The sequence below is a fragment of the Nuphar pumila genome, chromosome 9 (assembly GCF_984573655.1).
Source record: "Nuphar pumila chromosome 9, dmNupPumi1.hap1.1, whole genome shotgun sequence".
Lineage (NCBI taxonomy): Eukaryota > Viridiplantae > Streptophyta > Magnoliopsida > Nymphaeales > Nymphaeaceae > Nuphar > Nuphar pumila.
In genome coordinates this window covers 108966477-108988744 of record NC_143257.1, presented here as the reverse complement: position 1 = coordinate 108988744, position 22268 = coordinate 108966477, and the positions used below count along the sequence as shown (strand labels likewise).

Here is a 22268-nt window from a genome sequence, read left to right as displayed (position 1 = left end):
TAATGAAATAAGTGAACAATATAAAAGAAAGAAGAAAAACATAGCTAAGATATAAAAACGTAGAAGTAACTGATAATATCATGGTATTATTGTGATAAAATGGCAATATATATATATATATATATATTGATATTTTGAAAATACCAGAATATTTTTCCTTTAATATCGTTCTATGAATTTACAATGATATTATCGTGATATTTTCAAAATACCATCAATATCTATGACTATGTTTCAAAATAGTTTCATATTCTGATGTAGACTGGCCAGGAGGCCAGCATCGGCATATTGCGTGTACCTTGGGAATCATCTTGTCTCCTAGATTGTTAAGACATAGAGTACTACTTCCTAGTCTAGTATAGAAGTAGAGTATAGGCCGATGGTTTCAGTTGCCTCAGAAATTACATGGGTAAATCTTTTGGACTACTATTGGCCTTCCAATTTCAAAAACTATTTATACTTTGACAACAAAGTAGTGGTGATATCACTTAATTCCATATAACATAACAAGTTGAAGCACTTGAGATAGATGCACACTTTGTGCATGGAAAGATTGAAGATCAAGAATTGGAGAATCTATTCGTGTAGGGGAAGATCAAGTTGCAGATTTGTTTACGGAAGCTCTTACAAGGGCATGACATTGAGAATTGAAGAACAAACTATTCGTGGTCAAGACCATGTATGGCTTGAAGGGTTGATAGTGTGAGTTAGATATGGATCTAGTGTATGACTCAGATCTAAGATCCATACCTAAACCCATGACAGGTTGTATGCCATAATAGGGGATGCATGATATATGAGGTCATAATAGAAGATGTGTGATATGTGCGGTTTTGGAAACTTTCCTTATTGCATAAAGATTCTTGTTTCACAGTTATCCTTTTGGGCGTATCCTTTTGGGCGTGTGTAAACACCCTAAATTTTCACCCTCGTCCAGTGTTTATATTTCATATGTCATTGCATATCATTGCATGCATTTGGCCTATGTCACAGGGATTCGGCTAGGAGGGTGCCGCACCCGCGTCGACGCGACTCGACGCGGGTGCGGTCAACTCGATCCTGGGTGCGTTGACCGCACCCAGGATCATTAATGTCCATTTTTTTTTAAAAAAAAATTGCCCAAATGGGCTTCGAATTTTTTTTAAAAAAAACTTTATGCTAGTCTGTCAGCTGCTGACAGACTAGCATAAAGTAAGTTTTTCATGCACAACTGCTGATAGCAGCAGCAGCTGTCAGCACAGCTGCTGAAAGCTGCAGCAGCTGTCTGTCAGCTGCTGACAGCAGCTGACAGCTGCAAAGTTTAAAAAAAAAACCCCGCCTATTCCCCAACCCCCTTTATATATATATATATATATATATATATATATATATATTACTTATTACATTTTTGCCCCTGCCGCACCCGGGTTTTTTGGAAGTGCCGAATCCCCGCACCCATGTGACATAGCATTTGGTATATCACCTCCTTGCATTGCATAACATTGCATGTCATTTCATATCATTATCGAGATCCAACACTTTTGTTTTCAAAATATTGAATCCAGATTCGAGTTTTAAAACTTTTTTTTTGAAATCAATTTCAAAATCTGGGTTTTGAATCGACATTTTGCCATTTACCAATCCCCAGGATCTTATATTTTAAAATATTTTTCTCAGAAAACAATTTGGATTCGTTTTAAACTCAATTTCAATTGATTTTTAATCCTCAGATAAGACCCATTTAGGTGGTGTATTTTGCATTTTGCATTCAGTTGCATATTCGCACTCACTTGCATTTGTTTGCATTCGCTTGCATCCATTTTGCATTTGCATCAAATTCCTTTTCAAGATAAGGGATAAATCCTGAGACCCCAGTAAATTATCCAAGTCATCACGAGGGTGAAGATTGAAAATCTCCCATCATAATCAACTGGTAGTTTTTCTGAACCCAGTGCTCGTACTGACAATTTTTTAAAACCCAGTGCTCGTACTGGTAATCATTCAAAATCTAGTGCTCGTACTAGGTAATTTTTAAAACCCAGTGCTCGTACTGGTAATCATTCAAAACTCGGCACTCGTACTAGGTAACTTTTCAAAGCTCAGTACTCGTACTGATAACCTTTCAAAATCCAGTGCTCGTACTGGTAATGTTTCAAAAGTCCGGTGCTCGTGCTGGTAATCTTTCAAAACCCAGTGCTCATGCTGGTAATCGTTCGAAATCTAGTGCTCGTACAAGTAATTTTTCAAAATCCGGTGCTCGTGCTGGTACTTTTTCAAAATCTTGTATTTATCGGTTAAACTATTCCAAAATTCATCAAGTCCCATACCAATTCTGTCAACCTGTCCTTTGGGTCAATCAATTGTTGTGTAATCGACCTTTGGGTCAACAATTTTGTTAATCGGAGCTTCAGGTCACTCAAGTCTATCAATCATACATTCGGGTCACCTATTTTGTTAGTCAGACCTCCGGTCATCAATTTTTATCAAGCAAAACCTTTTGGGTTATCAAATCCTATCAAAGACTATCATTATTTTTCGACCTTCGCGTCGCATTCGACAATCATAGTCTTTCAAGATTCGACCTTTGTGTCAGATTCGTTCGCTAATTAGCTCAAAATCACTTATCAATCATTTCTCTTGCGAGAGATCCTTTTTTCAAGGAGAGTTCGAGGAAGCTCGCTCTTTTTGCTTGTCTTTATTGTTCGTTCGTTGAACCCCTTTTAGGGAGAGTTTGAAGGGACTCGTGCTTCACGAACAGTTTGCAAAACAATCTTTATTGTCACACAAGGAACCCTTTTCCAGGGAGAGTTTCGACGGAAGCTCGTTCTCCTTGTAATCCTAAATGTCTTTTGTTAGGCTATCCCGTCATCGAGGACTCTTCTTCCAGGGAGAGTGTGATGGACTCGCTCCTCTATGATATCCTTTCCAACCTTTGTTATCGGCTCCCTTTCCGTAAGAGAAGGCTAGAAATAGGGAGTTTTGACGAAAACTTTATTTCTCTTCGAAAGGTTGTTTTGCAAACACCTTCTCTTTAAGGAAGAAAGGAATATATTTTATTACCTGTTCAGGTAAGGGTCAAGCCTGAGTCTCTCCTGTGGGGAAAGGAGAGGAGAATCTAGCTACGGATATATCATTTAGACCTTGAGCGATCTCTTTCATCAAGGATTTCAAGATTACTTTGTCAATTTGTCATGAAAAACAGTTGTTGATCTCAAAATCTTTATCGCATAAAATTTTACCTCATATTACCTTCAATATTCCCTCCAAAAGGACAAAGCTTTTGCAAAGAAAGATCCAAAATTCAAAGCTTTTCTGTTGGTCAACCAAAAGGATGAAGAAAATCCTTGATATGACCAGTAAAAGAAAAATTCAATGATGTTGAAAAGCCATAAGTGAACTGATATTGACCATAGCTATGACACATTTTTAAAGATCATTCTTCTGGTAATAAGGCAGTGAAAATATCTTGGGCGATATAAAAAAATTCACTCAATCTCAATTTTAATATCTCTCCGATCAAACAAGCTATAATCAACTATCTGCAAAAGGGATCTCTCAAATATCGTTAAGTTGAAAACGATGGATGAGTTAGACCCCCGGGTGCAAAGAAGACTCGGATCATCTCCAAGGTGAAGGAGCTTGTAACGTGTCCTTTCAGGGAAAGTTTAAATCATCGCCAAGTTGAAGGCTGATGCGATAAACCTCCCGCCAATCCCCAAAAGAAATTTAATCATTGTTATCATAAAGAGATTTTTCAATGAGACAATATTATCAATTCAATTCTTGGGATCAAAGAAGATGTGAAACATTTCCGAGTTGAAGGAGCATGTGACATGTCCTTCCAGGGAAAATCAGACCATAGCCGAGTTGAAGGCTGATGCGATGAAATTCTCGCCAAATCCCAAGAGAGCTTATTTTTCATGTCTCAAAAGAGCGCAAAAGATTATCAAGATACTTCAATTAAAGAGACAATATTACCAATATAATTCCTGGGACCAAAGAAGATTCAAAACATCTCCAAGTTGAAGGAGTTTGTGATGTGTCCTTCTAGAGAAAATCAGAACATCACCGAGTTGAAGGCTGGTGTGATGAAATTCTCGCCGAATCCCAAGAAAGCTCATTCTCTATGTCTCAAAAGAGTCCAAAAAGATCATCATGGGTAAACCCTAGGTATCAAAGCGGTAAACTCCCAAGAATTATCTTTATTCATGTGAAATTCCTTTATCAATATCTTTTCATCAATTGCTTTTATGATACTGAGAACAAATTTCTTTCTTTTCATATCAAGGAAATGGATAACTTCCTTAAAGAAACTCAACATTAATAATTTGATTTTGAATCCGGATTCTACGATGTTAGCCAGTTAGAGGTAATACTTTAGGTAGAAAGAAGAAATATTTTTCATATATATGTGCTTATTTTCAATCAATCTTGAATCAACTACAATTTTTATCTTATTGACAATATTTTAAGTTATCCCAACATGAAGTGAGAGCTTGATGTCCATTTTGATATATCCTGACGTTGTTTTTATCCCTTTTTAGGACTTGATAACGGGAGTTTTCAAGATCATTCCCTTCTTGTTTTGATCTGAGCGTCTGGGCTCTCAGATTCACACACTTCCCTGTGTACCCTACTGTCCCACCATAGACAGTCCCTGTTCAGGGTAAGGGTTAAACCTGAATTGTTTCTGCAAAAGGTCATCTATTTTAAAAGCCATTCAGTTTTAGCAATGAGACGCTCAAGATCAATCCCTTTTCAAGCTTTAGGGAACCCCTTTTCTTCCTTTTGCAAACCCCTCTCGGATTTATTGTGCAAAATTCGAAGGTTCCATCATGGTCTCTTCATTCGAGGATTCCGTTGTCCCCTTCAGGTTAAGGGTTAAACCTTAACCTTATTTTTCCACGAGGTATCTGTTAAATTATGTAAATCTAATTTATAATTTTGTATATATATTTTATATATATAAGGTAATACGTATACATATATTATATATATATATGTATATGTATCTACCTATTATATAATATATATATATATATATATTCCTATCTTTAGTCTTAGGGGTAGTTTAGACATTTTACATATTCTTTTTCGTGAATATGTTTGTACTTTTATTTTCATTTTCTTATTTTTTTTTCTTTTTAATAAAGTGTTGTACTTGCCTTGGGAGGGGCCCAACCCGAGTTACCAGTCGAGGAAGTGGGAGCAGGAAGCGAGAACGGGAAGCGAGGCACTTTCAAAAATTTAGGAAGCGGGGAAGCGTGGGACCACTTAGAAGAAAATTCTGAACCGTCTCGGAAGCGACCTAGGAAGCGAACCGGAAGCGACCTAGGAAGCGAGGGGGAAGCGAAAAAATGGGGAAGCGTGTGGGTGGGTGGGTGGGGGAAGCGTGCTTCCCATAAATGGGAAGCGAGTTTCCCATAAAAGGGAAACACGCTTCCCATAAAAGGGGGACGCTTCCCCTCACGCTTCCGGTAACTCTGGGCCCAACGCACTAGTCGTTGGACCCCTCCAGCGGTCACATTTGTGACCGTTGGAGGGGCTCCAACGACTATGAGGGGCTCCAACGACTATGTGGGGCCCCTTCCAAGGCCTCCCAAATGCCCTATAAATATGGGCACTATTTCTTGTATTCTCTCAAGGGTTTTGGGACTATTGCCCAGCCTTTTGTTGTTTATGAATCTTATGAGTGCATTTGCACATTTGTGAGTTTGTGTTTTGTGCTTTTTGTGCACAAGTGTTTCAAGTATTCTTGTTGTGCGTATGTGCACGTATTTATTTTCAAGAATATTGTTCTATTGGTTGTAGTATCTTGTTAAAGATACTTTCACATGGTATCAGAGCCAGGTTGAAGAAAAAAATTGCGAGTCTCCTCCGTTTGAGTGCCTCAAAAAATGTGCCTTCAAAATTTTGAAGTTTGAAGTGGATCACCTTCTTCGGGCAATATTTTAGAAGTCTCTTTTATCAAAAAAGACACAAAAAATATTTGAGGTACGTATTATTTCTTGCCTTCTTTCCTCTCTAATGGGCGAAAAAGACTCCCACTTCTCTCTTGGATTTAAACTTAATGGCTCAAACTATTATGTTTGGGCCGGTAATATGGAAGCCCATATTAAAGGAAAGGGGCTTTGGGTCACGTTCATGGCTCAATACCGGAACCAGAACCCAAAATCAACATCATTGAAAAAGGGGATATTAAGATCCTTGAAGGGGAAGAAAGACAAAGGGCTCTTGAAAAATATTCTAAAAAGCATGATGAATGGGAAATGAAGAACTTCAAGATCTTATCTTGGATTTTTTCATCCGTTGAGACCAAGATAAACACCAATATCATCAAGTTTAAAAAAGCTTCCGAAGCTTGGTTGTATCTTGAGAAAATGTACACTTCAAGAGACTTATCAAACAAGTACTATCTCCAAAAGATAACTTGGACTCTCCAACAAAATGAGATAACAATTCGGGAGTACCTCTATTTGGGACGAGGTTGCCATCCTTGAACCAAAATGGAGTGGAGAAGCTATCAAATTAAGGCACAAACAACTTGAGGAAGACCGATTCTTCAACTTTCTAAATGGTCGTAGACCCGAATTTGAACAAGTTCAATCTTCTCTTTTCTCCGCCTTCACATCTTCCTCACTTGAAGATGTAATCACTAAGTTAAGTGGTGAAGAAACCCGTATGGGGATTAGCAAGAATAATCCTAGCATTCTTGTTACCTTTTCTACTCAAGAAGATTGTGAAGTGGTTAATGCCGTGTCAAGACCGGGGAATAATGTGAAGACCTATAGACCTCCTCATTTCAAGAATCAAGGTCAAGGAGGAAATGATCGGTATGGCAAAAGAGACTATAGCAAATTGAATTGCCATTTTTGTAAAGAACCAGGGCATATCAAACCCATGTGCCCTAAATGGAAGAAATTAATTGCAACGACTATGGCATCCCAATTGGAGGAACGACCTTCATCATCAAGTGGGCCTCTTTCTCTTCAACAAATCGTAGAAGCATTACAACCTCTTCTCAAGGGAGACATTTCCGGAGCCGCTATGTCATCTTCCTCCCCCGGTAAGACATCTTGGATTTTAGATTCTGGGGCATCTTTTCACATGACCCCAAGTACTTGCTCTCTTTCAAATTTTTCTAAAAATTCTCTTCCATCATTTGTCTCAACCGCGGATGGAACACCTCTTGAAATAAAAGGAATAGGTGATTTTGAAAAAACAAGATTTCTTTGTTCCAAAAATTCGTCTTATCCCAAAACTAAATTTAAATCTTCTTTTCGTCTCCCAACTCTCTGACCATGGTTGCGATATAAAATTCTCTTCTAATAAATGTTGGATACAGGATCGCCAGTCCGGGAGATTGATTGGGGAATGCTCTAGGAGAGGAGACCTCTACTACGTTGATTTTCTTTAAGTTCCCAAGAGTCAATTTTGTAATGTTGTTCAAAACAAAGATATTCATGTATGGCATAAGAGATTGGGTCATCCCAATATTGTTAAAATCTCCTATTTGCCTTTTATTAAACATCTTTGTAAAAGTGATTTTTTGTGTAATGAATGTATTCTTGGGAAGATGAAGTGTTTGCCTTTTCCTCAAAGATGCATGTTTACGACAAAACCTTTTGAACTTCTCCATTTTGATGTATGGGGCTCGACTCCTGTGATATCTAATGAAGGATTTTCATACTATGTGATTTTTGTGGATGACTACACTAGGTTTTGTTGGATTTATTTCCTTAAATATAAACATGAAGAAGTTTTTTCAACTTTTAAAATTTTTCATATGATGATTTTGAATCAATTCAATGGAAGCTTAAAAATCCTTAGGTCGGACTTCGGAGGAGAATACCTCTCAAATGAATTCAAAAGTTATCTTGAAAGTTTTGGTATTCTTTACAAAAAAATCTTGTCCGAAAACCCCTCAACAAAATGGGTTAGCCGAATGAAAGTATAAACATATCATTGAAACAACTAAGAACGTTGCTCATTTTACAAAGCATCCAAAGAATCTTTGGGCTGAGGCAACCCTTACCTCTATCTATCTCATAAACAGACTTCCATCAAAAAATTTAAGCAAAATTTTTCCTTTGAAAAATTATACGAAAAGGAACCTGATTATAGTAGGTTAAGGGTCTTTGGGTGTAAATGTTTTGTTTTTACTGATAAAAATGACAAACTTTCTCCAAAGGCCATTCCTTGTGCTTTTCTTGGCTATTCTGAAACCCAAAAGGGTTTTCGTTGTTATGATGTCAAAAGTGATAAACTGTATGTTTCCAGAAATGTGAGTTTTTTGAAAAATCTTAGTAGCTTCGAAAATTGTGAATCTCATGATGAGAATGTAGATTATTCTTTTCTATTTGATCTACTAGATAAAAACGATGATACTAGTGATGATGAGTGAGATCAAAATGACTTAAGTGATGTTGAAACTGAGGAAAACATTCCCTTGCTCTCTTCATCTCATCAACCTATTGATGAAAGATTATTAAGAGATCCTATTACCTATAGTCATAGAGACCCAAACACCTTTAGAAGTGCTCTTGAAAGATATGATAATGCTAGTCCAGGAGCTCCTCAGAGTGAAGTGATCCCCTGTAGAATCGAAAGAAGTGGAAAAACTTCTTCTAGGTTCATTTCCTATGACTCTTTTTCACCTAAATATAGAGTCTGTCTTAGTACCATTCATTCTTATATAGAACCTAGAAACTTTAAAGAAGCACGAAATTGCCATGAATGAATTACTGCAATAGATAATGAACTTGAAGCTCTAAGAAAAGCTAAAACTTGGGAGTTTCAAAATCTTCTTAAAGGTAAGAAAACAACAGGGTGTAGATGGGTTTTTAAAGTAAAGACTAAAAGTGATGGATCTCTTAAGAGATATAAAGCTCGTTTGGTTGCAAAAGGATATAGTCAAGAGTATGATATTGACTATGAGGAAACTTTTGCTCCTGTAGCTCGTATGGTCACCGTCTGATGTCTTATAACTGTTGCCTCTATTAACAAGTGAAACATCTATCAAATGGATGTTAAAAATGCCTTTTTAAATGACGATTTAAATAAAGAAGTTTATATGGATGCTCCACCTGGAATGGAGTTTCCCAAGGAAAAAGTGCTTCGTCTTCAAAAAGCACTTTATGGTCTAAAATAAGCCCCCAAGGCTTGGTATGATAGGTTTAATTTTGTAATGATTGAAAATGTTTTTTCTTCTTGCTTTATTGACACCGCTCTATTTGTTAGAAAATCCAATGCAGGGATTGTGATCTTATTATTATATGTGGATGACATGCTCATCATTGGAAGTGATTCTCACGGGGTTAAGAGTATAAAATCTATTTTGAAAGTTAAATTTGAAATATCTGATTTGGGTTTTCTAACTTACTTTTTAGGGATTGAAGTAACATACTCTCTTAGAGGGTATTTTTTATCTCAAACTAAGCTTGCTTCTGAGATCATTGACAGGTCAGGTATTACAGATGAGAAGATTTGTGAAACTACTGCTGTGGTAGGGGCAAAGATGAAAATTGATGATGGTGTTCCTCTTTCGGATCCTACACCCTACAGACAGCTTGTAGGATCATTGATGCATCTGAGTATTACCAGACCAGATATATTTCATGTAGTCCATACTACAAGCCAGTTTCAGCATGCGCCTACTTCCATTCACATTAGTGCCATATTGCGAGTCATAAGATACATAAAGGGTACTCTAAATAAGGGAGTTTTTCTGTCCTTTTCTTCTGATTTAAAATTAATTGCTTATACTGACTCTGTTTGGGGAGGTGACCCAAATAACCGTCACTCCACCACTGGTTTTTGTGTATTTTTAGGAGACTCACTAATCGCGTGGAGATGCAAGAAGCAACAAAAGGTGTCGCTCTCCTCAACTGAAGCTGAATATCATGCCATGACGACTACTACCATGGAGATTGTATGGATTCATCAATTGCTAGAAGACATGGGGATCACAATAGAAGGGCCCATCAAGCTGTGTTGCGACAACAAGAGTGCAATCTACATTGCAAAAAATCACACCTTTCATGAATCGACTAAACACATCGAGATGGATTGTCACTATGTTCGTGAAGCGTATCTCAAAAGAGTCATTGACCTTCCTTATGTCACGTCGGAATATCAATTGGCAGATTTCTTTACTAAAGCTTTGTGTGCTCCGCGGTTCAACTTCCTCCGTGGCAAACTCTCAGTCATCTTGCCCTAAGTTTGAGGGGGGGGGTGTTAAATTATGTAAATCCAATTTGTAATTTTGTATATATATTTTATATATATAAGGTAATACATATACATATATTATATATATGTATATGTATCTACCTATTATATATATAAAATATATATATTCCTATCTTTAGTCTTAGGGGTACTTTAGACATTTTACACATTCTTTTTCATGAATATGTTTGTACTTTTATTTTCATTTTCTTAATTTCTTTTTTCTTTTTAATAAAGTGTTGTACTTGCCTTGGGAGGGGCCCAACCCACTAGTCGTTGGACCCCTCCAACGATTATGTGGAGCCCCTTCCAAGGCCTCACAAATGCCCTATAAATATGGGCACTATTTCTTGTATTCTCTCAAGGGTTTTGGGACTATTGCCCAGCCTTTGTTGTTTATGAATCTTATGAGTGCATTTGCACATTTATGAGTTCGTGTTTTGTGCTTTTTGTGCACAAGTGTTTCAAGTATTCTTGTTGTGCGTATGTGCATGTATTTATTTTCAAAAATATTGTTCTATTGGTTGTAGTATCTTGTTAAAGATACTTTCACAGTATCGTCCCTTTCAGGTTAAGGGTTAAGCCTGAACCTTGTTTTTTCACAAGGTATCGTCCCTTTCAAGTTAAGGGTTAAGCAAGCCTGAACCTCGTTTTTCCATGAGGTATCGTCTCTTTCAGGTTAAGGGTTAAGCCTGAACCTCGTTTTTCCACGAGGTATCGTCCCTTTCAGGTTAAGGGTTAAGCCTGAGCCTCATTCTTCCACGAGGTATTTTTCGTCCCATTCAGGTTAAGGGCTAAACCCGAGCCTCATTTCGATGAGGTGAATTTTCTTCTTTATTCTCCATTCTATATCTACCATTACCACCGGAGCTAATTCTTTCATACCCAGTCAGATTCTTCTAACTGGGGCATTTTTATAATCCAAATTGGTGTGTTTTTCTTTGCCACTAAGTTCGACTTTCAACCGGCTTAGTAGCAAAGAGGGGTATCTGTAAACACCCCAAATTTTCACCCTCATCCAGTGTTTATATTTCATATGTCATTGCATATCATTGCATGCATTTGTTATATCACCTCCTTGCATTGCATAGCATTGCATGCCATTTCATATCTATATCGAGATCCAACACTCTTGTTTTCAAAATATTGAATCCAAATTCGAGTTTTAAAACTTTTCTTTCGAAATCAATTTCAAAACCTGGGTTTTGAATCGACATTTGGCCATTTACCAACCCCCAGAATCTTATATTTTAAAATATTTTTCTCAGAAAACAATCTGGATTCATTTTAAACTCAATTTCAATTGATTTTTAATCCTCAGATGAGACCCATTTAGGTGGTGTTGCTTCTGGATTTCTTCATTTATCAGATTTATCAAAAATTTCATAGTATTAGTTGGATCATGACTCTGTCTTTTCATCTTTTTAAACCTTTTCAAAACTCCATTTTGATTTTAAACTAGATGTAGTATTATCCCTTACCCATTTCTGTCATTTTGGCCAAAATCTCAGAGTCCTAGTTGGATCAGGACTCTGTCTTTTCATCTTTTTAAACCTTTTCAAAACTCCATTTTGATTTTAAACTAGATGTAGTATTATCCCTTACCCATTTCTGTCATTTTGGCCAAAATCTCAGAGTTCTAGTTGGATCAGGACTCTTTTTCTAGAGTCCCAGTCGGATCAGGACTCTACCTTTCACTTCTATTTTTACCTATTTTCGAGAAAACCTTTAAAAATCTTTTGTTTTGGCTAAAATCTTAGAGTCTTAGTCGAATTAGAACTCTTTCCCAGAGTCCTAATTGGATCAGGACTCTATCCCGATTTCATCTTTTACTCTTGTTCTTCATTTGTTTTCAAAACCTTCTCATTTGATTTTCAAAAGAGCCAAAATTCTAGAGTTTCAATCGGATTAGGACTCTTCCTCAGAGTTTCAGTCAGATCAGGACTCTATCTTTTATTGCTATTTTACCTGTTTTCAACCAAATTCTTTCAAAATCTTTCAAAAGAAGTCAAAAACTCAGAGTTTTAGTTAAACCAGGACTCTATTCAAAGAGTTCCAGTTGGATCAGGACTTTGACCCTGGTTTCAATTTTGAGAAAACCTTTCAAAAATCTCTTTATTTATCCCTTCAGAAACCAAAGTTGTTACACCTTCATCACAGAGTTTCAAAATTCTGAGATTCTGTCCCAGAGTCCTGATCCGATCAGGACTCTATCTTGAGTTCATTTTCTCACTTCATTTTCATTGGTTTTCAAAAGTTCTTTTTAAAATCTCATCATTTGCTTTCTAGAAAACAAAGAATTCTCAGAGTTCTAATCGAATTAGGACTCTTCTTCAGAGTCCTAGTCAGATCAGGACTCTGATCTGAACTTCAATTTCTACTTTATTTTCATCTGTTTTTTAAAATCCTCTCGTTTGTTTTCTCAAAAAATCCAAAATTCTAAGAGTCTTAGTCAAATTAGGACTCTGCTCACAGGGTCCCAGTTGGATTAGAACTTTGTTCTGATTTTATTGTTTGTTGCTATCTTCACTGGTTTTCGGGAAATCCTTCATCTGTTTTTCAAAATTCTCAAAATCTAGAGTTTCAGTTCGATCAGGACTCTGTCTCGGAGTCCTAATCTGATCAGGACTATTCTGAATCTTGTTTTTACTTCCATCTTCATTTTCTCCATTTGTTTTTTGAAAATTGGTTCATTTTGCAGAGTTTTGGTTGATTCAGGACTCTATTTCATAGTTTCGATTGAGTTATGACTCTAACCCTGACTGTATTTTCTGACTTATTTTCATCAGTTTTGAGAAAATCCTTCAAAAACTCCTCGTTTGGTTTTCAAAACCCGAGAATCTCAGAGTCCTAATTGGTTCAGGACTCTGATCCAAAGTTTCAGTCCGCTTAAAACTCTATTTTCAAAACCTTTGAATTTCATCTGTTGATTTTAACCCCTTTTCAGTCTTTATTTCAACTTTTTCAAAACTTCGATGTGGGGCCCACTCAGTTGGCGCCATATCTGGAGGAGTTCTGAACTAGTCAGGACTCTGTGTCATTTCAAAACTTTCAATCTCAAGTCTACTTTTGAATCTATTTTGAAAACCCCCTCAGTTTCAAGTTTTAAATTTGTTTTTGAAAAATCAAACGGGGCCCACTCGGGGTGGTGCCACATTTGCAGAAGTCAGGGTTAGTCAATGTTCTAGTTAGGTTAGGGGTTTAGAAGAGTCAAAACCAACTTTGAAAATCCATTTTATTTAGGTTTTTAACTAGTGGTTTTTCAATTAAAGTTTTGAAAACCCAATGTGGGCCCACACTAGGTGGCGCCACATTTGGAGTCTTTTAGGTTAGTTGGGAGTCTAATTAGGTTTAGCTAGGTTAGCTAGAGTCAATTTAGGGTAGGTCTCTCCTAAAAAAATCGCCCCCTAGCAAACCCAATTAGGAAGGAGTTTAGTTTTTTTAGGACTCTTTAGTTAAACCTAAAAAACTTCTATAAATAGAACCCAATAGGGGGGTCGACCCCTGTCCTCTCTCTCTTGAAATCCTGGAGCTTCTCTCTCCTCTCCAACACCTCCTTTCTCCATTGCAGCTGCAGCCCCCAAGGTAATTTTCTATACTTTATTTCATGCTTTTTATTATTATTTTTATAATTTTTCAATTGATTTCACCATGGTCGCCCCCTTTGTTCATGGTTTTTAACCATGAATCTTATCCAAGAACCTCAAGTCCGGTCCAAAAAGATAATCTAACTCTGTTTAATGCTATTTTTCAGAATTTCAATCCATTAGAATCGTTTAGATTGTTGTTTTTTATATTCTTAACCAATGAAATATGAGATTTACCCGTTAAATGGGCTAAATCCATATTTTCAAAGGGTAAATCAATTCCATCCATGGATTCCCTATATATTTTTTTATTTTTTTATTATATTAATATTTATTTCATATATTCTAGCATTAAATTAAGTTTCGTTAGGCTGTTCATGTATTTTTTATTTGTTTCCATGTTTAAATTAGTTTTTTTAGTGTTTTATTAGATATTCGTATATTTTGATTCTAGGTATGTAGAAATCATGCTATTTCATGTTTAAATCTTCGGTAGAAAATTCTGATTTTTTTTATGGTTGATCTACGGATTTGTCAGTAAGTCCCTGTAAAAAAAATCAGACATTTTTGGGTTCGGGAACCCTGTCAGAAAAATACAAAGTCGAATCGTGATTCCTGTTACTTAAAATCGCTATTGATATTCAAGTATAAGTTGCAGATGTGATATTTTTGTCATCCGTGATCCGATTCATGATATGTAAATTGCACTAGCTTCGTATTAGAATCTATTATTTACTGTAATTTCCTTATAAATTTCTGTCACTGTCTGCTATTTTTCCTCTGTCAGAAAGTAGGACCAACTTCTTAGAACTCGTTATGCTTTATTCAAACCCTAAGTCAACTTGTGTCAATCGTATCTCCCTAACCGGAGATTCGATTGACGATCTGTAAAAAGGAAAAATCTTTATCTGAAAGTGCTATTCACTGCTAAAATTTTAGAATTTTCTGATGTGGTTTGCTATTTTTCTCTGTACCCGAAACCAGAAGCACTTGTTTTGATATATTTCATATTCGTTAAATTCAAGTACAGATTGCCAGAACGATATCTCCCTAACAGGAGATGATTTTTTCGATCTGTAAAATGAAGAATATTTGTTTTTCTGTCTATTATTCCTCTATAAAATTTTATGAATTTCCATGGTGATTTTACTCTTGATTCGGGTCTGACACTGTGATAGGTACGTGCCCGTGGGTAAAAATTGCATATTTTAGGGTTATTTTGCAATTTTCGTATGAAAACAATGTCAAAAAATGATCTTTTTGATTCTATTTTAATTTTAGTGTTATGATAGTTGTCCATGCTGATTTTGGTTAATTTTTGAATTCATTTGATGCTTGGATTGAGTAAATTGCAAAACAGGGTGCCCGTAGGATCTTGAAATACTGGCAAAACCGTGTTTTTCATGATATTTTTGATTTTCTTCATAAAATTTTATGTTTTTAGGGTTTGTTCATATTTAGAATCTTGCTAGGACTTTGCATAGTTGATTTGGCTTTGATTTGAGTCTTTTTAAACCCTAAACTCAAAGTTTTACTAAAATATTTTTTGAAAACCCTGATTTCGAGGCTATAGTTTTGTTTTCAGGGGTATTTTTGTCAAATTTTCTCAAATTTCGAATTTCAAAGTTATTTATCTTTATTATTTCTTCAATTTTACATTACTCTTTATTATGTTTATATCAGGGAAAACATGGAAAAGGCTTATGTCTGGATAAATTCAGTGATTTCCAAATATTATTGGGTAAATCCAGAAAAACTGACATATCTTCACTAACAAGTTTTTTAGTTTTGCAGGGACATTCGAGGCTATATTTCTCCTTTTATTTTTCTTTATTTAAATTCAATTAGTGATGTACCTTGTAAATAAATTTGGAATAAGAATTTCAATTCCTGCTTAGAATTAGGGTTTGCATTGTATATAGTTTAAACTTTGATATATAACTGTTATGTTTGTCATTCATGCACATATTTCAATTCCACCATTGTCTACACGAAAGGCACGTGCACTAGCTTCTAGGGAGTTGACAAACTTGATTGAGTTCGTATTTATGACCATTATCAGAATACGAACAAAATCTAGATTTGCCATCTTCTTTTAAGCCACAATCAGCCTACACTCTTAGGCTATCTTCAAAAACCAGTGCATATTTCAAAGCTTTATAAATGTTTTTCTCCTTTAAGAATCAAATGAGATATATTCAATCCATATCTGTGGCCATAGTCAGGGATATGAGGCGAATCTACTTCGTTAAAGTTCTATAAGGCACATAAATTCCTTTTTCAAACAATTTTATTAGAAATCTTCAAAAAATATTTTCTCAAAATCATATTCATGCATCATCTAGGTTTAGATTGCATCATGAATATATTTCACAGGGCCACACACCCATCTTTCTGATGTATTTTCCCAATTCCATCTAAAAAAAATGATTTTCTCAAATTTGCCCTAATTTTCCTCAAAAACGATTTTCTCAAAACTCCCTTCAGTCTTCCAAGGATATTTCAAGTATTTTTCAATCTCAAATAACGAATTTCCAAGTTATATCCTCAGTTCCAAAGATCAAATTCAGAGAAATTAACTTTCTCTAAGTCATTTTGAACTTTCTCAGAAATCGTTTTTCTAAAAAAATCTGTCTTTTTTCAGGATTCAACTTTCTCAAAAGATCTACTTTTCTTTAGAAATCGACTTTCTCTTTCTTCAAAGAGCATTTTCCAATGTGGTTCACGATTTTCAAAGTGTTCTCTTTTTCAAATATTTCAAATCTCTGAAGCATACATCATGTTTTCAAATTTGCATTTTCTGAAATTCATAACACATACCTGATTCTTTGTGCATTTAGGAAATAGAACATCGGTTTAGACAAGTTGAGCAAAACAAAGCACCAGATTGATCCTTGGTTCAATTACTCCTGGTAAAGGTGCCAGGAATGGTTGAACCTCGTACCGACAGGCGAGTCCCATTTTTCGGAATTATCCCGCATTTTAAAACAGAGGCGAGTTATTTTCAATTTTTTTTTCAAAGGTCAGTTTGACTTGCAAAAGTAAATTTTTGCAATGATAACAACGTGTAACTTCCAAAAGGCTTTATTGTAATTTATGCATGTATTTTGTTATAAATAGAACTTTAATGGAGCACCCAACGCTATTTCATTATTGAGTCTGGTTTTGACTGCACACATACACATTCTCTCTCTCTCTCTCTCCCCATCTTCTCTTAAAGTTTACAAGCACATGGCATATGCAACGGTTATTGGATAAAATATGCCCTTGAAGATCTTGGGGTCAAGATGAAGCTGCCCATAGATCTTCGTGACAGTCAAGCAAACATTTTGATTGCAATTAGCCTGGCGTACATTGAAAGAACAAAGTACATACATATTGATTTCCATTTTGTAGAAAAATATTATTTTGTATTCGATATGTGAAAACCAAATATCAACTAGCAGATGTCTCCACTAAAGTGGTTGGAAAATCTGTACTTGGAGAAATTTTAGGCAAGTTGGGTATATATAAAATACTTGCCCCAATGGGTCAAAGTGTGTTTAAGAGTGTTTTTGTTATTGTTAGCTCTTTCTGGGATTATTTTGTCATTAGTTTTTATTTCATGTATGCAGGAATATAGTCATCTAATTAGTGATGGGATAAGTTGTAATTTGTTTGTGTCTAGGTGAGTAAAAGTACAATGGCTCTTTTATGTATTACTCTTGTGTGGCTCTCCTTCTTTCCTCTTCTAGCTCATGCGTTTTCCTCCATCTTACATCTTCTTTCTTAGGGACTTCATTCTTCTTTCACACATGCTTACTTTTATCTTATGTTATCTTTTGTTCACTGATGGGGATTCTCCATGATCCTTTCTCCTTCTGTTAAATCCTTTTCATTTCCCTCGTTGTTTTATTGCATGACTCTCACTCTCCTTTTATCTTATGTAGGAAGGCCCTTATGTCTAGAAAATTGAAGAAATAAGGGCTTCTTTGATTCATTTTCCTCATAACTCCCTCTCTCATAAATCAACATCAGAATGACCTTTTTCATTCTTCCTTGATACAAGCAAATGGTTATGTTGCTTTTTCACAAGATTATTTTAAAATCATGGTGGGCTTATGGTATGAAGAAAAAGTTGAATCGGCGAGCGTAGGTACCCTATGGTGAGAGAATAAGTGCTATTTCCTCTTTGTATAGGCATCACTTTATCACTTCAGGTATATCCCCTATGATACATGCAAACCTGCCAAATACCATCACCCAATTGCAGAGTATGGTGTGTCAACAACCTGTTGCTTCTAAAGAATAGAGAACCTGGCCCTTTTAAGGGCAAGTTCCTTTTCAATACATTTTTTTATTGTTGATAAGCTCTTGTAATCCTCAAATCTTATGTAACTTGGCGCTTCAAAATGCCCAGCATATGAACATGCTTTTGGTTGGTAGTCCTGGCTACTTTTGGGTGCTGCCATATAAAAAATGATATGGTTATATACTGTATAAGATTCAATAGTTATGCATATTTTCCTGGATGTCTGTAGAAAGCAGCAATCAATATGATTTCCTTAATCTTCCCTTCTTGAAAACAGAAGTTCTGGACATGCCAGATCATGAATTAGTAGCTGCTGTTCTCTATTCTTTTCATCATGCTAAATTTTCTATTTCAGTGTTCATGGAGATGGACATGTATATGATACGGCTATGAGGCACAAATGCGTGATTTTTTTTATGAAAATTAGGGCATGGATACACATTTTTTACATATCTAATCTATAAAACTCTAATACCTATTATCTAAAGACACATTCATTGATCATTCTATGCATCTTCTCAAAATTAAAGACTATCACTACCACATATATCTTTGTTCATTTTAAATCTAAATTTCAGCAATGAATTTCAAGATTAGACAAATTAATCATGTCTGAAGAGGAAGAAGTAATCCAAATGCTTGAATGTTATTTGCAAACCACAAATGTGTTAGAGATGGCTCTCTTCTTCTTAAGAAGGGTGAGACCTTTATGTGTAATACTTAAAGGAGGGAATGGGAGAGGGTTTCCTTTTCTAAGGTTAATGAATGGGAGAGAAAATGTCTGGTCCCTCTATTAATGCTGTTTGAAATTGTATTAGTCGAAAAATAAGGAAGTTCCAACTTCGGCGAGTCTCATTCAGTCTATACACAATAAAGGAAGTTCGAACTGATAGGTTTAAATTCCTTCTCCAAATTCACTGAAGAAAGCTGGAGCCTTCATAGTATGTGTAAGTGAATTGCTTTCTTTGCGGTCTCTTTGTAATTGTGGATCCATCTATCTAGAATGAGCAGACATTGTGTTGGGGAAATACTATGTCACAAAGATACGGGTATGATCTGATTTGCGACATGAATTTGACACACAACTTCAAAATTTTGTTGCCAAATAAGTCACGAAGACATGGGTTTTTAATTTTTAATCAATGAAAACTATTTGTGATATTTTAATAATAAAAATATTTTATTGAAATATTATTTAAATGTTTAAAAGTAGTAAATAGCATTAAATAATATCCATAAGTGTCAGTGTCTGTGTCAGCATTGTGTCCTGTCGCAGGTACACAGCCAAAATGGCATGTTCCTATGACATAGGAGAAATGAGGTTCTTCAGTACTTGTCTTGAGGCCAAAGACTCTGACTTTTTGCCAAAACTTGTAAATGCTGCCTAATACTGATGTTGGTTGAGAAGTATCATCAGCCTTGAATTCCTTCAGAATTGGATTTTTGAGAGGCTACCATATGCATAACCTCCTTTATAAAAAGCACAATGCTGTCCTTCCGATCAAAATCCAAAAAGACAAATAACTCAATTGTAAAACTATCAGGTCCTAGGGCTTCAGAATTGCTAATAGGTGCATTATGTGCTGTGGGGGCTAATAAAAAACTTTTTTCTTTTTCTTCTACAAGAAAAAGGACTAGAATAAAATATTCTTATCTGAAATTTGAGAATAAAAAATACAAATCAGCATTATGACTCAATATTCCCAGTAGGTACATATTAAATTATTTTGATGCAAAATCTCAGATCATTATCTCTGTCAGTTACTTGCCAGTCCTGGTTATGGATGGGAAATGAAACGCATGCCTAGTGGAATGTTTGACTTTACCACTATTGCATTTATTCTTGACTTAATCCCACCCAGGAAAATTATAAAAAGAGAATGATGTGTTAATGATCACTTGCTTGCTTGGGGCTCAAATGCTTGGGCCGTGGTTCTACTTGGACTTATCAAATAGCTCATGATTTATGAGCATTAATGTGAACCCAATATATGCACCTGCTTACTTTAAGAAGTTTGAGGGATCCATATCTACTTCGAGGTTTAGTGGAACCCTGTATCTTCTTACTTTTTGCTTCTTTTAGTTTCCAATTTTTCTATAATTCTGTTGTTTTACAGCGAGGCATCGTCACAAGATCTAGAATTTAATGTCTGTTGTGTTTATGTGCACTAAGTTTATTGCTTGTGCTTGATAACATGATATATACAGGTCAAGGCCCTGAAACAGTGAACTCTTTCTATCAAGGACAAAAATCTGATCCAAAATCAGTAATGGAGAAAGCAGCCAATAACACTGATGCCAAAGCCTCTGATCATCATGAGCAAGACATGGAAATCGGCTATGGGGAATCACAATTGCCTGAGACTTTGGAAGCTCTTGACCAGAAGTTCATGGATGAAATTATGAGCCTAACCAATGAAGAACAAGATGCAGAAAATGAAGAAAATGCAAGGCATCTGAAGGTTTGGTTTACTTTGAAAATTGTCCATTAATAATGGTTCTTCCCCTCCTCCCCCCTTCAATCCTCCAGAGAATTCATATGTTCTAACTTCTAATGCTATAAATCTCTCTTATAGAGAATGAGGGAAATTGATGAACAATATCAAGAGAAATTATCTGCAATGCGGGCGAGACACAGGAACCATCTAGAAGATTTTCTGCGACGAGAAGCACAGATGCGCCAACAACAGTACCAACAGGCTACAAGGAGACAATATGAACATGGCAGTGTGGGAACTGGTGATCTTCATGGCTATGGGGGTTCACTGGGTGAAAGGCACCAGGGTTACCCTACAAGACCTTATGATGCTTATAGGGAGAGGATGCCATCATATGGCAACACTTCTCACCCTCATGCTAGGATTCCTGCATTTGATGCAAGGGGGCCTTATCCAAGTGGACGGGTTTATGACACTAATCCTCGTTACTACTAGTTAAACCTTCTGACTTGCAGGTGATAAAGCTTGAATGCCTGGTGTAAACCTTGAATCTCTGTGTTTCTTGATCTAATTTCTGGCATAATAAATAAGTTCCTGTAAGACTCAGTAATTTTTTGTGCATTATTTTCCAGTGTTTTCTTACGTGTGAGGCTCCAAATCTTTTATTTTACAATTTTTTTTGTCATGTTCGAACTATTTGCTTGTCTAAAGAGTAACAATGGTTTTTAAAAGGATTAGCTGTCTTAGACATACCGTGCTCAATGCTAACAGTTTCTAGGATGTCTATATTATTGGATGGAATATATATAAATATTTTCCCATTGTGATGCAGATCAAATACAATCTTTTAGAGCTCTTTCCTTTGTTAAAGCATCTGCAGTCATTGGTACAATGGAGCACTTTGTGAGTGATCATGTTAACAGTTGCGACAGAGTATTGCCCTTGTTCTGAGTTTAATTGAGGTCTTCTCTGCGCAATCATGTCAAAATCTCATACTTGGATGCATGACTTTTACTGATTTTCTTTTTATGCTTTTCTTCAGTGTTGCTGGTGGGTGGTTAAATGATTTGCCTTAATAGTAGAGATAAACAGATGATTCTTATTGGCACTCTTCTGAATTAATTGAGATATCTGTGTCAAATGCTTTAACGACATGAGTTTGAAAAAATAAAAAGAGAAAGTTTCCAGTGAATAGTTTGAGTGCTTTTCTTTGCATGATCTAGTATTTGCAATTACAAGATTTAACACTGGAGTTTTGGATGGTGAGTATCTGTAACGACCCCAACTCATACCCGTGAAAAAGTGGCAAATATTTTTTTTCCAAGTGCGGTAACATTTTCAGAAATTCGGGGCCTGTACAGTTAAATACAACCACCACCACAAGGGATCTTATACTCATCTTTCAAACCAAACTTTATTTATTCAAATGCATAGAGTTTGAGACATAAGTACATAAAATATAAAAAAAAAACAAAAAGAAGAGCCATGCTGTCCAAAAAAATGTCTACAAGGAAATCATGTAGTCTCCTCGTAGTTCCTCTTAAAAGCAAGTCACCCTACTAGGCACCTGGGGCTGCGAAAAACACAAAAATAAGGGTGTCAGAATCCAAAGAATCCTGTGTACGAATCTCTCTAATGAAACGAATAAGTAAAAGAACATAAATAAAATTCATGCAATATTTTAAATGAATGCCATTGTGACAATTTCATAACTCAATTAACTATTCAAACAATAGATTGTCA

The 22268-nt window shown here is 35.8% G+C and overlaps 1 protein-coding gene across 1 annotated transcript in view; it reads left to right on the top strand.

Moving 5' to 3' along the window:
- The window catches only part of LOC149828836 (uncharacterized), a 39302-nt gene extending 17669 nt beyond the window's left edge, over window positions 1-21633 (top strand). Inside the window, exons 3-5 of the mRNA XM_090017754.1 lie at window positions 20296-20549; window positions 20664-21040; window positions 21358-21633. Of these exons, the coding sequence (XP_089873880.1) occupies window positions 20296-20549; window positions 20664-21020 (611 nt within the window). The 3' untranslated portion in view covers window positions 21021-21040; window positions 21358-21633. The remainder of the gene's footprint in view (window positions 1-20295; window positions 20550-20663; window positions 21041-21357) is intronic.
- The last annotated feature ends 635 nt before the right edge of the window (window positions 21634-22268 follow it).